We start from the raw sequence: 21,522 nt of genomic DNA, 5'->3' as shown, positions 1-21,522 counted from the left end.
AGCTGAGAAACCTACGAAAACTGTGCCCGATCTAGTGTGGGGTGGGAGAGAGAGAGGTTTGGAAACAGGCAAACGAAGCCAGCAGTCATGGGTTGAATTTCACCAACTCAAAGACACCTATGTTTAACATGAAACATTTTTTCTGAAACTACTACCTGTGCAAAGCCAGCTCTGGCACAAACATGCTTGGATCCGAAAGCCACAGGAACCCCTGTGCTCCACAACACCTATCACCTAACTAACAGTGGCCCTTTGCCCAGAAGTCAGGATCAAGAAATCTCCAGACACAAATGGTCACTAATTCCATTTAGCAAATATTTGCTGGGCATCTGCACGAGGCTGGGCAGGGGCCTGCCCTCACAGGGCTCACAGCCCAGTGGCGAGGACAGGGACTTGGGCAAGGCCAAGTGAGAAGCTGGAGGCTGACAAAGGCCCAGGGGCAAAGGCTGACTCGGGATTGAGACGAGTTTGCACCACACTGCACTGCTGCCGTTCCAGGCCCTGCCAGCCAGGGGCTTCTCAGGAAGGCCAGGGTGCCCTGTACCCTGTTACAGCAGAGAAACCAAACCCAGCAGACCAGACTCCAGGCTCCCCAGGCCAGGACACACCTGCCCCAGTTCACAAGATCCCTCCCTCAGCCATGCCTGCCCCCTCCTTCCCCCCATCAGGCTACTCCACCAAATGTCTGACTCACAGGCCCCTGAAGTCATCTTGTCCAGTCTCCTCATTTTGTAGCCAGAACAGTCATGCCTGAGATGGAAGGTGATTTGCTCTGGGCCCAGAGAATCCAGAGCCAGAGATTAGAACTCTACCCCCACTCCAGCACTCTTTCCTGTGCACAGTCTTCTGGAACACCCACAGCCCTCTAGCATGCACCTCTTCTACTGTGTCCGCTGCGTTTGCCAACACAACCTTCAAATTCAGAGGTAGAGAGAACCATCAGGGACAGCACCAGGTGCCACAGCTTTTCTCAAGAAACAAAGAGGTTAGCTGGGCACAGTGGCACATCCTATAGTCCCAGCTGCTTGGGAGGCTGAGGTGGGAGGACCACTTGAATCCAGGAGGTTGAGCCTGCAGTGAACCATGATCACACCACTGCACTCTAGCCTGGACCTTGGGGAACAGTGTGAGACCTGTCTCAAAGGAAAAAAAAGAAAATGAAAAAAAATAGAGGGCAGCCTCCTAGAAATGTCTCCAATCTAGAGAAAGAAACCTCCAGGTGAAGGGGAAGTAGGGCTGAATCCCTGGAGTCTTCAGCTCACCAAGGCACCAGCTAATTTGGCATCCTTTCAGAACACCCCCCCCAACCTCCCTCCACAGATACATACCCTATGTACTGTTCTGAAATTTGCTTGTTCCTTTAAAAACTTGTCTTTATGGGGTGTGGTGGCTCATGCCTGTAATTCCAGCACTTTGGGAGGCTGAGGTGGGAGGATCGCTTGAGCCCAGGAGTTTGAGATCAACCTGGACAATATAGCAAGAGCCCTTCTCTACAAAAAATTAATTAAAAAAATAGCCAGGCACCGTGGTGTGTGCCTGTAGTCTCAGCTACTTGGGAGGTTGAGGCAGGAGGATTGCTTGAGCCCAGGAGGTCGAAGCTGTAGTGAGCTATGATTGCACGACTGCACTCCAGCCTGGGTGATAGAGCCAGACCCTGCCTCAAAAAACAAAAACCTAAAACTTTTCTCAATAATATTCCCGACCCTACACCTCTGGTTTTTTCAACACTCCCCATCCCTCCCTAGAAGCGGGGAGCATTCAGGCTAAAGGGCTTGAAGTCATCCTCATCGAGGTTGGGCAGGGCCCTTGGACAGGGCATGTCCCCTGTTCCCATGAGACTGCAGTGGGCACCAACACTATGTGCAAAAGGTGGTGGTGATGGATGCCCAGAGAGGCTGCAAGTGTGTACCAGGGCCCAGAGCCAAAGGGAGAATAGACAGGGCCCCATATAGCAGGAAAAATACTGGATGGGAGTGAGCTTCAGAAAGCCTGGAAAAGGCAACAAACCCAAATTCTGCTGGGCACAGGACTTGAAGGGCTCAGACTTACTGGGCACTTTTAAATGGATGTGGACACCAGCTAAAAAAATTCAATCTGGCAGACAATACTCAGTAGAGAACCACAGATGAACTCTAACCCACAGGCCACAGTCAGAAAGAGACATACTCTGAAAATAAAGGAAGTAGATGGGGACTGCACACCTCTGCTAGACTCAGGGATCAGCCGGAATGTGCCCCAGCGGGAGCCCATGCCACCCTGAGATGTGCAGAGAATACATCTATGATGGACTTGCCTGGCTAGCATGAAGCAGCAGGCATCCTAAAATCCAATTCACCCCAGAAGCCACTGCCCATTTAAGAACTGTCACATGTTAAAAGCTACAGGAAGGGTGATGATATCCAAACAAACATACGAAGGCAGTTGGGTCTACATGGAGCCTAGCCAGTCGCTAACACCCACAGATTTCCCCTCCATTTACGAGGACACGTCTGTACTCAAGTCTTCCTCGCAGGAGGGAGGGAGCCCAGCCAGACGCCAGGCACGCCCTCTCTCTGTAGTCTTCAGCTGCCTCATCCACACCCCAGCCCTGATCCAGGCTCAGAAAGAGTGAAGCGTGTGTTTACCAATTTCACTGCCTGCTTGATCTAAGGGAGAAATGGTAGGCTGTAGTGGCACTGGGAAACAGGCAGCCACACAGCTCTACGGACATAACCCATGAGAATTTCCCATCGCTACTGTGTTAAAAGAAGGGGAACCTTGAGTTCCATTCAAAAAAGTGGCCCTGGTTTGCGAAGGTGAGGACATAGGACTCACAGCGCTGGGATAAAAGTTGTGATGGGTCAGTTCAATCCCCTGGCCTCTGCTTCCTGTGAAAGCTGATATTAATGTAGTTTCCCAAGCTCTTTTTCCTTCCAGAAGGAGATTGCTCTGGTCAGCATAAGTCTTCTAGTCTACTCAGAAATTCTATTTTTCAGCATAAACTAATAAATTAGCATTCAGGTCTCTTGATAATTTAGATTTCCTTGGATCACTCACAAGGGATTCTAGGTCCATCCTGGGCAAGCTGGTAAAATAAAACTCCTGAATCTACTGCAGTCAGCATCTAATCTTGGCTAGCAGTCCTGTGGGGGCTCAGATCCAAACATCCTACAGGATTCACGCACATCTCAACCCAGAGTTCAGGGCCATAGTGAACTACCAGGCTAGGCACACACGTGAAGAGAACAAAGTCAATGTTTCTTAGATGTTTACTAGGTACTCAGCACTTTACTATAAGCTTTTTATTTCTGTTACTCCTCACAATAACTCCATGAAATGTTTACCACTTTTATCCCAATTTACAGGCAAGGAAGCTGAAGATTATTAAGAGGTAAATAGGTTGGCTGGGCGTGGTGGCTCACAACTGTAATCCCAACACTTTGGGAGGCTGAGGCAGGATGAACACTTGAGGCCAGGAGTTTGAGACCAGTCTGGGCAACATAGCAAGACTCTGTCTCTCCAAAAATGTTTTTTTTTTTTAATTAGCCAGACATGGTGGTGTGCATCTGTAGTCCTAGCTACTCAGGAGGCTGAGGTGGGAGGATCACCGGAGCCCAGGAGGCTGAGACTGCAGTTAGCCGTGATCACACCACTGCACTCCAGCCTGGGCAACAGAGTGAAACCCCAGCTCCCAAAAAAAAAAAAAAAAAAAAAAAAAAGAGCTAAAACAGGTTGTCCAAATCACACAGCCAGTAAATGGCAGAGCTGGGGTTTGCATTTAGGCAGTCCAGGGCCCCCACTGTTAGCCTCTCTATACCTATGATGGGTTTAAAATTTGTCCCCGAAGTCTTTGATACCCTTCCTTTCAAGAGATGAAGCCTAGTTCCTCCCTTCAGACATGGGCTGGACTTATTGACTTGCTTCTAACAAATACAAGTGGTGGAAATTACAATGGATGACTTTCAACATTAGGATATTAAAGGTATTATGAGTTCCTTCTTTTTTAACAGCTGTATTGGGATATAATTAACATATCATATATTTCATCGATTTTGTTTATTATTGAGATGGAGTCTCACTCTGTCGCCCAGGCTGGAGTGCAATGACGTGATCTCAGCTCACTGCAACCTCTGCCTCTCAGGTTCAAGTTATTCTCCTGTCTCAGCCTCCTGAGTAGCTGGGATTACAGGCATGCACCACCCACACCTGGCTAATTTTTTGTATTTTTAGTACAGACAGAGTTTCACCATGTTGGCCAGGCTGCTCTCGAACTCCTGACCTTAGATGATCCACCCGCCTCGGCCTCCCAAAGTGCTGGCATTGAGCCACCATGCCCGGCCACACTTCACCAATTTAAAGCATGTGATTTTCTTTTAGTATATTCACAGGATTCTGTAATCAATCACCTCTATCTAATTTTAGAACATTTTCATCCTCTCCTAAAAGAAATCCCATACTCTTTCACAGTCACACCCTATTCCCTTCTTCCCTCAGCCCCTGTCAACCACTAATCTGCTTTCTGTCTCTAAGGACTTGCCTATTCTGGATACTTATGTAAATAGAATCACACAAAACATGGTCTTTTGTGATTGACTTCTTTCACTTAACACAATGTTTTCAAGGTTCACCCATATTGTAGCACATATCAGTATTTTATTCCCTTTGTGGCCAAATAATATTCCATTGTATGGATATACCACATTTTGTTTATCCACTCATCTGGTGATTGATATTTCGGGTTATTTCGACTTTTTGGCTATTATGAATAATGCTGTTATGAACGTGTGTGTGTACATATGTTTGTGTGAGCATGTGTTTTCATTCCTCTTGGATTTATACCTAAGAGTGGAATTAAGCCGGGTGCGGTGGCTCACGCCTGTAATCTCAGCACTTTGGGAGGCCAAGTTGGGCGGATCATGAGGTCAGGAGATCAAGACCAACCTGGCTAACATGGTGAAACCCCGTCTCTACTAAAAATACAAAAAAAAAATTAGCCGGGCGTGGTGGCGGGCGCCTGTAGTCCCAGCTACTTGGGAGGCTGAGGCAGGAGAATGGCATGAACCAGGGAGACAGAGCTTGCAGTGAGCAGAGATCGCACCACTGCACTCCAGCCTGGGCAACAGAGCAAGACTCCGTCTCACAAAAAAAAAAAAAAAAAAAGAGTGGAATTGCTGGGTCAAATGGTAACTCTACATTTAACTGTTTGAGGAACTGCCAAACTTTTCCAAAGTGGTTGCACCATTTGACTTTCCGGCCGGCAATGTACAAGGGTTCCAATTTCCCTTCAACTTCTTCAACGCCTGTTATTGTCTCTTTTTTTATTATAGTCATTCTAGTATAATAGTATCTCATTGTGGTTTTGATTTGCATTTCCCTGATAACTAATGACACTGAGTATTTTTTCATGTGTTTTTAGCAATTTTTCTTTGGAAAAAAAATGTCTATTCAAATCCTTTATCCATTTTGAACTGGGTTACTCATCTTTTTATGGGAGTTCTTTCTTGCTTTCATTTTTGTATCACTTGCCTAGAGGGAAGCCAGCTGCCATATAATAAGGAAGCTCAAGCAATCCTACGAAGAGGTCCTTGCAATAAGAAACAGAAGCCTCCTAATTACAGGTAGCAAGGAAATGAGGCCTCCTGCCGAGAGCCATGTGAATGAGCCATCTTGGAAAGGGACCCTTCAGCCCCAGTAATGCCTGCTCGGACAACTGCAGGTAGGCAGGCAGGCAGGGAGAAAGGAAGGAGGGATGGAGAGAGGGAGCGGGGGGAGGAAGGGACGGAAGAGGCAGGGAGGGAGGAGAAAAGGAGGGAGAGAGGCAGAAAGGGAGGAAAAAAAACAAAAACCAACTCAAAAAGCTTAGAAAACATATGTAAGGGACTTCCATTTCTGGGATGACAGATCCACTGAGGAAAACTAGAAATGCTAAACAAAATATGTTAAAGGATCTTCTTAGATAAACAACATGAGAGAGAGGAGCTACCAGGCAGGATCTAGGGGGACGGAGGACTGTAGAAGGAAGCCTAGTGTTTTTCTGGGCTAATTTTCTCCTGGGGTGTTTTCAAATTCCAGAGGGCTGATTGAGAGATCAAGAGGCTGAGTGAGTTTCTGCCTGCCTCTCAGGGCTAGAGGAATAGGAACTAGGGACCAGGGCCCACCAAGAAGCAGGGTTCTTCTGAGCCCCATCTTTTGTGTAAGGACCCTGAAGGGTTGCTCCATAGGAATAGGGTGAACTGTAATCAGACACAGCTCCTCCAGGGAGTACAGCTCGACTTCAAGTATTCTCAGTCCTAACACTGAATTAAGACTATCCCAGTGACCCTAAGCACCTGACAAACAAACAAAGATTTTTTGAAGGAAAATATCATCCTAGGTCTGCATTGAGAAGAAAATAAGAAGAAGAAGAACAACTCTGTGCCTGTACTGTTTGTTTGTTGTTTGTTTGTTTTGAGTCAGGGTCTCACTCTGTCACCCAGGCTAGGGTACAGTGTCACAATCATAGCTCACTGTAGTCTTGACCTCCTAGGCTCAAGTGATCCTCCTGCCTCAGCCTCCCAAGTAGCTAGGACCACAGGTGCACACCATCATGCCCAGCTAATTTTTTTATTTTTTGTAGAGATGAGCTCTCACTACGTTGCCCAGGCTGGTCTCGAACTTCTGGGCTCGAGTGATCCTTCTGCCTCAGCCTCCCAAAGTGCTGGGATTATAAGCATGGGCCACTCACCACTCCCAGCCATGTGCCTATTCTTTGTAGCAGACACAGCATGCCTACAATGTAGATCCAAAAAGGTTGAAAGAAAAAGGATGGAAAAAGATATGTCAGGCAAATATTAACTGAAAGAAGCCTGGGTAACTATGTTAATATCAGGAAAAGTAGACTTTATCCCTACTAGAAATAAAGACGACTTCATAACAATAATAGACTTCATAATAAAAATTTCAGCTCACCAGAAAGATAATAATTCTAAATCTGTATGTTGTTAATATAGCTTCAACATACGCAAAGGAAAAACTGACAGAACTGCAATGGGAAATAGACAAATTTACAATCACAGTGGGAATTCTAATACACCTCTCTTAGTAACTGACAGAGAAAACGGGAAAAATGAACAAGGATACAGAATATTTGAACAATATAAAGAGCAAACTTCACCTAAACTTGACATACACAAAGAATACTGCACCCATTTGCTGCAGAATCCTTTTCAAGTACACAAAGAACATTTATAAAAATTGACTGTCTTTGGGAGGCCAAGGCAGGTTGATCATCTGAGGTCAGGAGTTCGAGACCAGTGTGGCCAACATGGTAAAACCCCATCTCTACTAAAAATACAAAAATTAGCCATGCATGGTAGTGGGCACCTGTAATCCCAGCTACATGGGAGACTGAGCCAGGAGAATCGCTTGAACCCAGGAAGGGGAGGCTGCAGTGAGTTTACATTGTGCCATTGCACTCTAGCCTGGTGACAGAGTGAGACTCAGTCTCGAAACAACAACAACAAAAAAACTAACTCTATGCTGAGCTATCAAGTAAATCTTGACGAATTTCAAGGAATGAAAAGGATGGAGAGTATATTCTCTGACTAAAATGCAAAGTAAATATAAAAATATTATCAGAAAATCCCCAATATTTAGAAATTTAGAAATATACTTCTAACTAACCCAAGGATTGAAAAAGAAATGACAATGAAAATTAGAAAATATTTTGAAGTAAATGATAAAGAAAAAAACTACATTATCAACATGAGTCTTCTAAATACGAGAAATGTTCAATTTTTGACTCTGGTGAAAGTTACAAAGGTATTTTCTTTGTGATAAGTCACTGGATTGCACATTATTTGGGGGACACTTTTCTGTCTGTGTGTGTAATATTTCAAAATTTTTTAAATGTTTAAAAAGAACATACAAAGCAGAATGGGAAAAGAGGACAAAGGGCTATCTACAGGCCAGAAACTTTAAGGAATTTCTGAAAGCTCCCGAGCAGATGGACTCTGAATGACAGAAAAGCCAATAAATGCTGAGGAGTATGACCAGCAAATGATGAGCTCCTGAGAAACAGTTGGATAGGTTTCCCCAGCCATGCCAGGGAATCTCCCAGGCTCAGAGCAGCGGGACTGGAAACACGTGCCAGCCAGGGGTAGCTGGCAGGGACACATTGAAGGCCTCCAGCTCAGGGCCTGACCGTGCACTGCCCAACACACCACGCAGCTGGCTGACATCTGTTCCCAAGCTTCACTCTCACTACAGAAAATGAATTATTTATCTCCATGGCTTTTAAAGAGAGGCAGAGAAAGGAGTGAAACAGGCCCCAGCTAACATTGTACCAACACAACAAACATGAGGCAAAAAAAAAAAAAAAAAATGCCGAGCAAATCAATGACACTCCTAAGTCTACTCTGCCTCCAGAACCACATCTTCCCAACTTCCCTCTGGCAAATCAGGGACTCCAGGCAGTCCTCTAGAGCCTGGATTTAGAGCTGCTCCTGACAGCTTTCATTTTGCAGGTTCATAGGGGGCTGGCATTTCTAAAGAGAGGTGCGTTGTGTCACCCAATGTCCACAGCCACCTGCAGACCTCAGAACATGTCCAGCTTGCCCATCATCTCCAGACCCAGATGCCCTGCAAAAAAGGCAACCTGTTCTCTCTCCTGACCACTCACCATATCCAGGTGACTAGAGATCCCAAGCAAGTTAAAATGTGGTTCTGAGACCCCAGGTAAGTTAATAATTTGCTTCATCAGTCAAACTAATAAGTTGGTATCCCTTCAAGATGATATTTTAAAACTATCTATTCAACATTTTTGTGAACTTGGGTTTTTTTATTTTCTATATAAAACATGCCTAAAATTCATATGGAAATTCAAGGGACCCAGTACAGCCAAAATGATCTTGAAAGAGAAGAACAAAATTGGAGGATTTACACAACCTGATTTCAAAATGTACTACAAAGCAACAGTAATCAAGACAGTATGATACTGGAATGATAATAGACAGATAGATCAATGGAATAGAATTGAGAGCCTAGAAATAAGCTGTGGGTCTATGGGCAATTGATTTTCAATAAAGGTACCAAGATCATCCAATAGAGAAATAATGGTATTTTCAACAAATGGTACTGGGACAACTGGATAGCCACACAAAAGAATGAAGTTGAACTATTACCTCATACCATACACAAAAATTAACTCAAAGTGGATCAAAGATCTAAAGATAAGAGTCAAAACTATAAAACTCTTAGAAGATAACATACAGGTAGATCTCTTGGTAACTGACAGAACCTTAGATTTGGCAGTGAATTCTGAGATATAACACAAAGTACAAGTAACAAAAGATAAAGTCAATTGAACTTCATCAAAATTAAAAATGTTTGGGGTTCTGGCTGGGCACAGTGGTTCATGCCTATAATCCCAGCACTTTGGGGGGCCAAGGCAGGAGATCGCTTGAGTCCATGAGTTCAAGACTAGCCTGGGCAACATAGGGAAACCTCATCTCTACAAAAAGTTTTTTTTACATAAGAAAAATCAGCCAGACATGGTGGCACATGTCTGTATTACCAGCTACTCAGGAGGCTGAAGTGGGAGGATCGCTTGGGCACGGAGATTGAGGCTGCATGGTCAAAGGGGAGCCATGATCATGCCACTGCACTCCAGCCTGGGCAACAGAGCAAGACCCCATCCCAAAAAAAAGTTTGGGATTCAATGAGCACTATCAAGAAAGTGAAAAAAACTCACAGATTGAGAGAAAATATTTGGAAATCACATATCTGTTAAGGAGCTTGCATCTAGAATATATAAAGAAATCTTACAACTCAATAATAACAAGACAAAAAGCCCAATTTTAAAATGAACAAAAGATCTGAATACATTCTTCTCCAAAGAAGATATATAAATAATGAGCACATGAAAAAATGTTCAACATCACGGGTCATCAGGAAAATGCAAATCGAAACTATAATGAGTATCAATTCACACCCGCTAGGATAGGTAGAATTAAAAAGTCAGATAATAAGTTTTGGTAAGGATGCGGAAAAACCAAAACCCACATACACTGCTGATGGGAACATAAAATGATACACCTACGTTGGAAAAGAGTTTGGTAGTTCCCTAAATAGTTAAACAGAGTTACCATAGGACTCAGCAAATCTACTCCTAGGTATATACTGTGTGTATATGAAGAGAAATGAAAACATTTGTCCACACAAAAACTTGTTCACAAATGTTCATGGCAGTATTATTCATAACAGTCAAAAGGGAGAAACAACCAAAATATTTATCACCAGATGAATAAATTTTTAAAATGTGGTATATCCATACAATGAATACTATTCAGCCATAAAAATGAATGGAGTACTGATATCTGCTACAACATGGGTTAAACTTGAAAACATTATGCTAAGTGAAAGAAGTCAGTCACAAAAAAAAATATGATTCCATTTATATGAAATGTCCAGAATAGGCAAATCTACAGAGACAGAGAATAGACTAGTGATTGCTTAGGGCAATAGACAAGGGAGGATGGTACAAGCTAAAGAGCATAATGTCTCTTTTTGAGGGAATGAAAATGTTCTAAAATTGTGATAATAGTTATACATCTCTGTGAATATACTAAAAACCATTGAATTGTATGGTTTAAATGAGTGAATTGTATATATCTGAATTATATCTCAATAAAGCTCTTATAAGAAAAATCAGCAAATATCCTAATCAAAATAAAATATATAATCCTGGAGAAAAATACTATGTATACCTATAATGACTTCAAATTACATCAGTTTTCACAATAAAGAAAAAAAATCCCTCTAGAGTAGCTGGGTCCTAGCCTCAGCTTGCCTACTCCCTTCCCCTGAAGTAAGGCCACCTCCTCAGAAGGCAGTGTCCTTCAATTAATGTCACTTGAACATACCCCTTTTGGGGAACAAGGGGTTGTGTTCATGTGCACACACAAATACATATATCATGCAGTACTCTCCCCAAAGGGAATTCTGATCAAAACAGTTTTGTCTCTTTATATTTCCATAGATGATTATGCTCCCTTTACATGTCTGTGCTCAGGAAACTACCAGCTAAGCAACATCTTCATCTGGTTCTACCAAGGCAAAGCTCACTGTAGAAGGCCAGGGGCTACCTACTATGCTAAGGAAAGGCCAGTGAACTGAGAAAAAACTTAGCCAAAACCTTCACAGTAAAAGTGGTCCCGATTGCTACCAAAACTGACTCTGAATCCATAGCTTCCTAACCTGGATGACAGTCTGAACACTCTGTGGCTTCTTAAATGTTCATATTCTCAGGCTCCACCCCAGACCTATTAAACCAGAGTCTCCAGAAGAAGATTCTAGGAATCTGTGTATTTTTAACAGGCTCCCCACATGCTTCTGATGTTTGGCAAGGTTTGGAAACCACTGATAGGAATCTTTGCTCATAAGCAGATCAGCGAAGATCACAGTGGATAAAGAAAATCAGCAGCCTGAAAGAGGGGCACCACGACAAATGGCACCCAAGGAAACAGAGCCAGCGCAGGAAACAGGAGAGAATTTCTCAAATGCTCTCATGAGCATCCTCAGAGAGATGTGAGAGGAGCCTGCACAAATAAGAGCAGGTGGCTTCCCACCCCACCCAGGCTCCTGCCTGCCTCCTGCACACTCAGGTCACAGTCACTTGTTCAAGCAGCAACCTTCCCTGATACCCATTGGACTCAGCCCTGAGGCCATGGCTGGGCAGGAAGATCCACTCCCTGCTTGGCCTGAACCCTCCCCAACTTCCCAGATCTGGCAGGGAGATTAATCCAATAGAAGAACATGGACCGATGCAAGGAAATATTCACATCAGGCCACTAAGGGAAACATATGGGTTACAAAATTGTCCATACAAACTTGATCTCAATTGTGTTGAAATCTGACCCCTAAATACACACACGCACACACACACACATACACACACAGAAATAGGTGTGGAAATAAGCATGGGAGGATATAAATCAGAAAGTTAACAGTGGTCTCCCTGGGAAGTCAGATTACAAGTGATTTTCACTTTCTTCTTTTCACTAAGTTTTCAGCAGTAAACACATGTAACCATGATAATAAGGAGGAAAAAAGCAAACATATTTTTACTTTTTAATCAAGACACAGCTAAGGTAAGAGGGCCTCACAGCTCCCTGACACCCTTTCCTGACCAGTCCTACCCCAGCCAATACAGATCATCCTGGAAACCACCCTTGTCTCACAGAGCCCTGCATCCCAATGGGGTTAGCAGGAATTGCCTCCTAGGCTGGGGCATTAAGTGAGATAATGCAGGTAAAACACTTGGCATAAGGAATGGCAATGGCAAGTTCTCAACAAATGATGGCTAGTTAATTGCCCTTTATCGTCCACCAACTAGACCAGTGAATTCCTGCTGCCAGACGTCAGGCAATTTCCAGAGGCCAAGCCACTGCTCTTCCATCATTCCCTCTACCCCTAAGGAAAAAAAGCAGGTTGTGGAAAAGCAAATATGTTGAGCAGGAGTAAGCCTGAAAACAGAAGAGCCAGGAACCCAGGGAGGGACCAAACTCCTTGGGCACTCTGTCTTTGAAGGCTGGGCAATGTCCAGTTATGTTTCAGTAATAGCCCCAACCTTTAGAAGGAAATTGTATGAAAGTTCAAACAAAAATGCGCTGGACAGGTCATCTCTGGAAGGCTTGAGCTCAGCTACGAACTCTGCCACTGGCTCATGGAAGATCTCTTGGTTTCAAGTCTTCACAGAGGAAAAATAACCCCTCTCCACAGAGAGTTGCAGGACCAGTGAGGAAATGAAGGGTTACCCTCTAGGGTAGGGTTGTTCCCTTTACTATGGCGGTAGTTTGCCCAGGCCTTTGGGCAGCTGCCGCCCAGCTGTTATTTGGGGGAACTCAGTCTGCTACCTAGGGGCTTGGGAGTGAAGCCTACTGTTCATTTCTTTCCACCTCAAACCCTGAGGCAGCCCTGGGACCCTCCTAAGGGATTGTTCTTTCTTGGAGGAGGGAAGTCTCCCATGTCCAGTGTGGCTCAGATACTCAACAAGGTCAGATTGCAGCCTCCCCACAAGGCAGCAGGGCCAAAGGGCCCAGCACCTGGCCGCTCCCTGAGCCAAAGGAAAGTGGGTGAATGAGATCTCCAGTTGCTATAACAAGACCTTGATTTAACCTGAGCTGCTTGCTAATGAGAAACTCCGTGGTGACAACCCAGGTCTCTGAAAGATTAAGTACAGCGTGATTATTCCAGCCAAGTGAGGCAGAACCAACCGCAGTTGGCACCCATGGCCGGGCAGCAGGTGGTGTCCAGCAGCTTGCTTGGACTGAGCCTGTGCCCTGAGCCCCTCCTGGGCAGTCACAGGAGAAAGGGGCCAGAGAAGGTGCCCCTAGATAGAAAGAGCACCTGCTCCCAGCCTGCCCTGTCACCACGAGGGCCTGCGTTTCTGGGCGCTGGGAGCAGGGTGAAGCAGCCCCTGCCGCCAGCTCCAGCGGGCACTTACCAAAGGTGGTGAGGTAGAAGGACAAGTCCGGGTGGGCACGCCGGCTCCCGAGGGAGACGCGGTGCAGGGAGCGCTCCATGGCGTCCCACTGCGACCCGGACAGGAGCGCCGGCAACCCGAGGCGGCTGTGTTGCTCCCCAGTAACCGAGGCAGCAGGCTCACCGCCCCCTGCGCCGGAGTCTCCAGGGCGGGAGGAGCGCGAGCGGGAGGTAGGGCTGCCCCGCGCGTTGGAACGGCCCGGGCGCGCCCGGCCCTGATTGGCCCGCGCGGGTTTGAATGGGGAGAGTTCCACCTGCCGGAGCAGAGCTGGGCCAGGGTGGGGGAGGCGGCGCCGCCGACCCGCGCTGAGCAGAGAGGGCAGCCACCCAAGAAGCCAGCAGGATGGTGCGGCCACCCCGGGGATCCCGGCCCCAGCACCGCGCTCCCGGTTGGAAAGGCCAGTCCCACGAGAAGCCCCAGTCCAGGGTGCCCACTCTGGGCAGGCTTGGCCTCCTCCTCCAGCTCTCCTAGACCAGCAATTAGTCGAGTTTATAACCTGCTTTGAAGCTCAGGCCTATAATCATTAGATCCAAGCAAAGGCAAAGGAGCACCCGATGGTCCAGGGCAGTGAGGTTTGGAAAAGTGTTCTCTGCGCTTGGACAGGTCGCCCCCCACCAAGCTGCATCCTCTTCCCAAACCCTGCGTCCTGGATCACTCTCTTGAGCCTCCTCTTGAACAAGTGCTGCCTGACACGGGTCCGGATGGGAGCAGCTTGCTCCAACCAACCTGATGGCCCCCCGTCCCACAGCCTGATGCCATCGGACAGCAGGACAGGCCCACAGCCTCTGAGAAAGAGGAAGGCACAGGAAACGGAGTGGGGTGGGTGAATCCCCCAGCCCGGTGCGGGGAGGCAGAGCTGGAAGGTCAAACCCTGCTTTGCTGCTTTGTCGGCAAACATTTACAGGACACCTCCCGGTAGCAGTTTCACACCAAGACATCTGCTCTGCAAATCTCTGACTGTTGCCACTGTGGGAAGGAAAGCTGTTAGTCTCGTGTAAATCTAAAAATGGGAAGTGTTGGTATTTGTCCCTGTTCCCCAGACTTCATCGCCAAGTGGATATTCGTGGTTCAGTGATCCACTCAAAAACAAGATGGCGAGATGCAAGAGAGAAAGTGGAGAGAAGAGTTATGTGTTGAGTACCAGATGCCAGAGGCTGAGCTGCGCAATTTACACACATTATCTCAGTTAATCTTCACAGTAAGTCTAATAAGTATTAGCCCCAATTTACCAGGAAGAAATCTGAACCTCAGGCAGAGAAGACAGGTGACATGCCCAAGGTTTGCAGAGCTAGGAATAGGCAGAGCTGAAATTTGAACCCAGGCCTGTCTGCCCCAAACGCCATTGTCCTATTCTTCCTGGCCTACACATCTGCCCCATGGCCAACAGCAGGTGGAGGGAGCAAATGCCACAGGGTCAGGTGGCCACTAGCGAGGAGCAGAAACTGGAGAAGGAGCCCTGAATCAGCAAACTGGTGATAAGTCACATAAATGCCGTAGGATTGTTTGAGTCCTGGCACTTCGTGAAGTCCTGCCCTGCTCTTTACTGCACCCCCACCCCACCCCGCTCTCCCCCTCCAACCCTGGTTACACACACACATGGTGAACACTGCCTTTAACAAGAGCAGGTCCACTCTCCTAGCCTCAAGCCAGTGACAGATGGACTTACCTGCACCCTGGACTTTGGCGTACGTGATCCTCTTCCTGGCTGGAGAAGTTTGAGTCCACTCATCTTTTCTGGGAAGAGTGATATCAGGGCTTAGCCACTCCATCCAGCCAGGGAATATGGGCAAACTCAGGCTCAAGCCACAGGATGTAGACAGGACACTGAGTGCAGAGATGTGGCAGACCTGCAGGAGCAAGATGGGAGCATGAGTTAGCCATGGCCTGAAGATGCCCCATGCAAGGTGTGTTCACACCCAGGAGGAACTAGAAAGCATGGTGTTCAGGAAACAGAGCAAAGGAAGGCCCACTGGGAAAGGGAAGGTGATGTGCCTGAGATGATAGTCACCTCTTCACAACTTTGCCAGGGACCACTGTAGAGCCTTCTCCCAAAGAGGAAACTATCGTGGGCTCCAGAGGCTGTGAGCAACCTGCAGGTGCAACACTCAGGACGGTGAGATCCAGAAGGAGAATTGGGCAGAGGTGTGCTGTCTGAATGTGACCTAGGAGAGAAAAGACTGAGGCCCACACTGGGCACTTACACCCGGTAATGGGAACAAAGATTCCACTGCTTTGTAGGTCCCCTCCTGACTCCTGCCCCACTCAGCAGCTAACCTATTCAGTTGGAAGATTGCAAGGCCAGCCTGATCCTGAGCTGGCCCCTCTGATGGTATCACCTTCACCACCACCAGTAAGGCTCCTTTACTCAGTAGCGTGCTGGAAGCTTCCTTTTCCTAAAAGGACAGGTCGGTCACCCTTTCCTCGAGAGATGGAGGAGAGAGGTGAGTGGGAGCTTGGGCAGGGCACTTCAGGAGAGACCAGCCCTATTAACTCACACTGCTGTCCACAGGCAACATCCAGAAAGGCTCATGATCATGGCCCTGCTTTCCCCAAGAAGACAGGAGAGTTTGACCAAGCCTGGCCTTCTCACATGTCCTGAGCATTCTAGCACCCCCTGGGGCTCTTCCACCTCACACATGTCCACACACAGTCCACACATACATCATCATACCACACACATGATAACAATCATACACTCTGCGCACATACATACACATACCTTAACATATCCCATGTACACACACAGTCACATCATATGCACATATACACATACATAAACACAGTACATACACACCTCACATACATATACAAACATACCCCACACATTATATATGCATCCTATGCATATATGCAAGCACACACATCACACAGACATATGCACACAAAACACATACACTACATATATACCATATTCATATACACAGATTGATTTGAAGCACTTAATAAAGTATCGAGCAATGATTTTAGGCATTTTTTTAAAGACTGACTATATCTGGAAGAATAAGGAATACTTGAGTTTGAAAAGAAGGGACTAAATGGATTTATTTGGGTGCATTTTCACAATAACTCTCAAAGAATCTTAGTGACTTTAAGAGATCATCTAGCCCAATAATAACCAAGAAAACTTCGAAAAGTAATAATAAAGGGAACTTGGACTACCAGATGTTAAATGATGTTAAATAATATAAAACTAAAAAGAAAAGACAGATCGATGGAATTAGAGCAGAAAGTTCAAGGGGATAATTTATTTAGAAAATGACAAAGATTTAAAGTGTTTTAACTAAAAATTCATTTCAAAAAGTTAGAAGAGGAATAAACTAATTCAGAAGAAAAAAAAATTTTTTTTTTTTTTGGAGACGGAGTCTCACTCTGTCACTCAGGCTGGATGGAGTGCAGTGGCGCAATCTCGGCTCACTGAAAGCTCCACCTCCTGGGTTCACGCCATTCTCCTGCCTCAGCCCCCCGAGTAGCTGGGACTACAGGCACCCGCCAACACGCCCAGCTAATTTTTTGTATTTTTAGTAGAGACGGGGTTTTACCCGTTAGCCAGGATGGTCTCGATATCCTGACCTTGCGATCCGCCCATCTCAGCTTCCCAAAGTGCTGAGATTACAGGCGTGAGCCACTGCGCCTGGCCAGAAGAAAATTTTAAAAGGAAATAAGGTTAAAGGTGAAATTTATTCTCAAAAAAATAGACTTCAACAATAAGACCAAAGCCTTGTCTCTGAAAAGTTCAGTAAAATAGACCTCTGGCAAAACGTATACAGAAAACCAGAAATAAGCAAGTTTAGGGAAGAGAAAGCCAAAATATACAGGTGATTTTTTTTTTTTTTTCTTGAGACAGAGTTTCGCTCTTGTTGCCCAGGCTGGAGTGCAATGGCGCGATCTCTGCTCACTGCAACCTCCGCCTCCCCAGGTTCAACTGATTCTCCTGCCTCAGCCTTCCGAGTAGCTGAGATTACAGGTGTGCACCACCATGCCCAGCTAATTTTTTGTACTTTTAGTAGAAACGTGGTTTCACCATGTTAGCCAGGCTAGTCTCAAACTCCTGACCTCAGGTGATCTGCCCGCCTCAGCCTCCCAAAGTGCTGGGACTACAGGTGTGAGCCACTGAGCCCAGCCTCTTTTTCTTTATTTTTTTTGAAACAGAATCTCGCTCTGTTACCCAGGCTGGAGTACAATGGCACAATCTCAGCTCACTCCCAGGTTCAAGCAATTCTCATACCTCAGCCTCCCAAGTAGCTGAGACTACAGGTGTGCGCCACCACATCTAGCTAATTTTTGTATTTTTAGTACAGATAGGTTTTCACCATGTTGGCCAGGATGGTTTCGAACTCCTGACCTCAAGTGAACTGTACACCTTGGCCTCCCAAAGTGCTGGGATTATAGGCATGAACCACCGTGCTGGCTAATATTTTAAATTATAAGAGAAAACCATTGCAACCTTATTGTATAAATTTGAAAATCTGAAAGGAACTGGATGATTTTCTAGAAAGTATTAATTAGTAAAATTGATAAAAAGTTTGAAATTTTTAATAGATCACTAACTATAGATAAAATAGAAAAGGAAACCAAAACTCTATTCAACAAAATTATAGAAAATCCAGATAGTTTTAAGAGGCTAATTCTATAAGATCTTCAAGAAACAGATGATGCTAACGTAGTTTTAACTATTTCAGAACATAGGAAAAAACAGATGTGTCAGCGCTAGGTAGAAAGCTAGACAAAGACAAAAACCAAGTAAGGTTAGAAACAGAAAACTATAGACCAAAGGTAAAAGATAAAAGTAAGAATAGAAGTTAATTAAATAGAAAATATACAATAGAGGCTGGATGCAGTGGCTCACGCCTGTCATCCCAACACTTTGGGAGGCCAAGATGGATGGATCACCTGAGGTCAGGAGTTCAAGACCAGCCTGATCAATATGGTGAAACCCATGTCTGCTAAAAATACAAAAGATAGTCAGGTGTGGTGGCATGCGCCTGTAGTCCCACCTACTCGGGAGACTGAGGCATGAGAATCACTTGAACCCGGGAGGCAGAGGTTGCAGTGGGCCAAGATCATGCCACTGTGCTCTAGCCTGGACAACAGAGCAAGACTCTGTCTCAAAAAAAGAAAAAAGAAAGAAAATACACAATAGAGCAGATCTATTAAAATGTGGCAAAACTACGCCAACATTCTCCCAGTTTTGTCACTTTTTTCTTAAAGAAAAGCCAGCAATCTTAAATAATTCATGTAATATTTCCCAATTTTTTAATATTAACAACTCATTCAAAATGTTTTACAATGTTATGAAGGCTAAATAGAATACATCTATACCCCACAGCTAGTTTGAAATTTCTACATAGCCCAATCTGATTTATGAATATAAATGTAAAAATACTAATAAAATATAAGCAAATCAAATCCAACAGTATATTCATGATCAAGTTGGTATTTATCCTAGAAATGCAAAGATGGTTCAAATTTAGTGAACATATTAGTGCAGGAGTTGGCAAACTATGGCCTACCAACCAAATCTGGCTGGCTGCCTGTTTTTGTACAACAGGTGAGCTAAGGATGCATTTTACATTTTCAAATGGTTGGGTGAAAATTTTTAAAGTTAAAGACATTTCTATGGCCAGAAAAATGTAAAATGTTTTTAACTAAAAAAATGAATTTGGCCAGGCATAGTGGCTCACACCTGTAATCCCAGGACTTTGGGAGGCCAAGGCAGGTGGGTCGCTTGAGGTCAGGAGTTTGAGACCAGCCTGAGCAACATGGTGAAACCCTGTCTCTACTGACTTGATCATGCATACACTGTGGGATTTGATTTGCTAATATTTTATTAGTATTTTTACATCTATAGGCATCAGTCAGATTGGTCTATGAAGAGATTTTTACCTTTGACCTTTTGTCTATAGTTTCCTATTTCTAACCTTATTTGGTTTTCGTCTCTGTCTAGCTTCCTACCTAGCGCTGACAAATCTTCATTTTTTTCCTAGGTTCTGAAATAGCCAAAATTGCATCATCTGTTTCTTAAAGGTCTTATAGAAATTGCCTCAAAAACTACCTGGGTTTTCTAGTAACCAAGGAAATGAAAAAGAAAAAAAAATCTGGTCACACCATTTGCTTTCAGAAAGTTCAAGCATTTGTATTTATATATGAAGCAACTAAGATGCAGAGTTGTTAACTGAATCAGGTTGCTAAACTAGTAAATAAACAGTGGGGAAACAAAAATCCAGGTCCCAGCAAGAGAACCATTATAGAATACCATCTCTCCCAGCAGTCCTCCTGCTCAAAGTGGCAAGGCTACGGTCTAGCAGGACTGAGACTTCTGTGGCTACTGACACATTAAAGTTCAATTCAACAAGTGTTTGCTAAGCACCTATGGAGCTGAGCCTTATAACTGGGCACTGGGGATACATATAGCAGTGAACAAGATGGAGTTTATAGTCAAGTGGGAGACTGGGTAAGCATTACAATAGAGGAAACACAGCAACCTCTGGAAGCATAGAATAACATTTCACTTAATCTGGGGAGCTAGGCAGACCAAGATGATAAAGGAGGTCAAGGAAGACTGTCCAAAGAAAATCACCTGCAGGATGACTTAGCCAAGTATAGGAGAGGAAGGAAGGGTTACAGGCAGAAAGAACAAAACATGTAAAGGCCAGAAAGTGAGAGGCAGTGTTGTACGTTTGAGGAACTGAACAATGGGAAATGTGGCAGGGAACTTAGAATGTGAGGGAATCAGTAATATGCAAGAAGGTAAACAGGGGCCAAATCATACAGGGCCTCAGCCAGGCGTGGTGACTGACGCCTGTAATCCCAGCACTTTGGGAGGCTGAGGTGGGTGGATCACCTGAGTTCAGGAGTTTGAGACCAGCCTGGCCAACATGGTGAAACCCTATCTCTACTAAAAATACAAAATTAGCCAGTGTGGTGGCACATGCCTGTAATCCCAGCTACTCGGGAGGCTGAGGCAGGAGAATGGCTTGAACCCGGGCGGCAGAGGTTGCAGTGAGCCAAGATCACCGCATTGTACTCCAGCCTGGAAGACAAAAGCGAAACTCTGTCTCAAAAAAAAAAAAAATCATACAGGGCTTCATATTTTATTATAAGGAGCTTGGGCTTTATTTTAAGAGCATAGAGCAGTTGTCAAATATTTTAAGCAAGATCCCAACAGTGTTTAATTCACATTTTAGAAAGATTGCTCTGGCTAGAATATGAAAAAAAAAAAAAAGAAGAATTGGTTAGGGGTGGAGGCGTTTGCATGACATGAGGGTTGGAAGCAAAAATTGCTCTTAGAAGTCTTTTCTAGTCATCCAGGTAAAAGATGACAATGACCAAACTAGTGAAGTGGCAATAGGGATGGAAAGAGATAGAATCAACAGGCCATGGTGATTGAGTAGAAGATGGAATGCAAGGAATTCTGGCTTGAGAAATTGTTTAGAAGTGCCCTTTGCACAGATGAAGAACATGGGAGGCAGGGCTGAACTGAGGGGAGAATGGATGAGTTCAACTGTGAGCCTGCTAAGGTTGGGTGACCCATGTGCCGTCCAAGTGAAGATGTCAAGTGAACAGTTGAACATAATGGTCTGAAGCTCAGCAAAAAATACTTAGGCCAGAAATATAGATTTAGGAATTCCCTGTGAGGCCATGGGCATGCATAAGACAGCCCATAGGGAATGTTTAATGTGAGAAAGCTCAGGACAGAACCAAGAATAGTACCAACTGAAAAAACAGGCAGAGGAAGAAAGGCCAGAAAGGGGAAGGAAAAGTCAGGGGATGTATTAAGAAGGAAATAATAGTCAACAGTGTCAAATATTGTTAAGAGGTCCAGTAGGTTTAATAACTGAGAAGTGTCCATTAGATTTAGCAACAAGACAGTCCCTGTTGACCTTTCATCCCGGAATGAAATGCTGGGGGGCAACAACTTCACATGAATGAAAAGGTACCAAATTTACTCTAAAAGGAAAAACACCCTGGGCTCAAAGCCAGATGATATTCTTGGGTCAGGTTTTTTTTCATGTCCTAAATTT

At 44.9% G+C, this 21,522-nt stretch overlaps 1 protein-coding gene across 3 annotated transcripts in view; it reads right to left on the bottom strand.

The window, feature by feature from the left end:
- The window catches only part of RGS3 (regulator of G protein signaling 3), a 136,747-nt gene extending 121,084 nt beyond the window's left edge, over positions 1 to 15,663 (bottom strand). The window contains exons 1-2 of one of the 3 annotated variants that reach the window (XM_054500929.1): positions 15,510 to 15,663; positions 15,168 to 15,348 (exon numbers count right to left, since the gene is read on the bottom strand). In XM_054500929.1, the coding sequence (XP_054356904.1) occupies positions 15,168 to 15,270 (103 nt within the window). In that variant the 5' untranslated portion in view covers positions 15,271 to 15,348; positions 15,510 to 15,663. Of the gene's footprint in view, positions 1 to 13,462; positions 13,691 to 15,167; positions 15,349 to 15,509 lie in introns of those variants that run through there. The other 2 variants (XM_054500932.2, XM_054500930.1) reach the window with 2 other exon arrangements.
- Between the last annotated feature and the right edge of the window lie 5,859 nt (positions 15,664 to 21,522).

The sequence above is a fragment of the Pongo pygmaeus genome, chromosome 13 (assembly GCF_028885625.2).
Source record: "Pongo pygmaeus isolate AG05252 chromosome 13, NHGRI_mPonPyg2-v2.0_pri, whole genome shotgun sequence".
In the NCBI taxonomy this organism is placed as follows: domain Eukaryota; kingdom Metazoa; phylum Chordata; class Mammalia; order Primates; family Hominidae; genus Pongo; species Pongo pygmaeus.
This window is presented reverse-complemented; position numbering and strand designations above follow the sequence as displayed.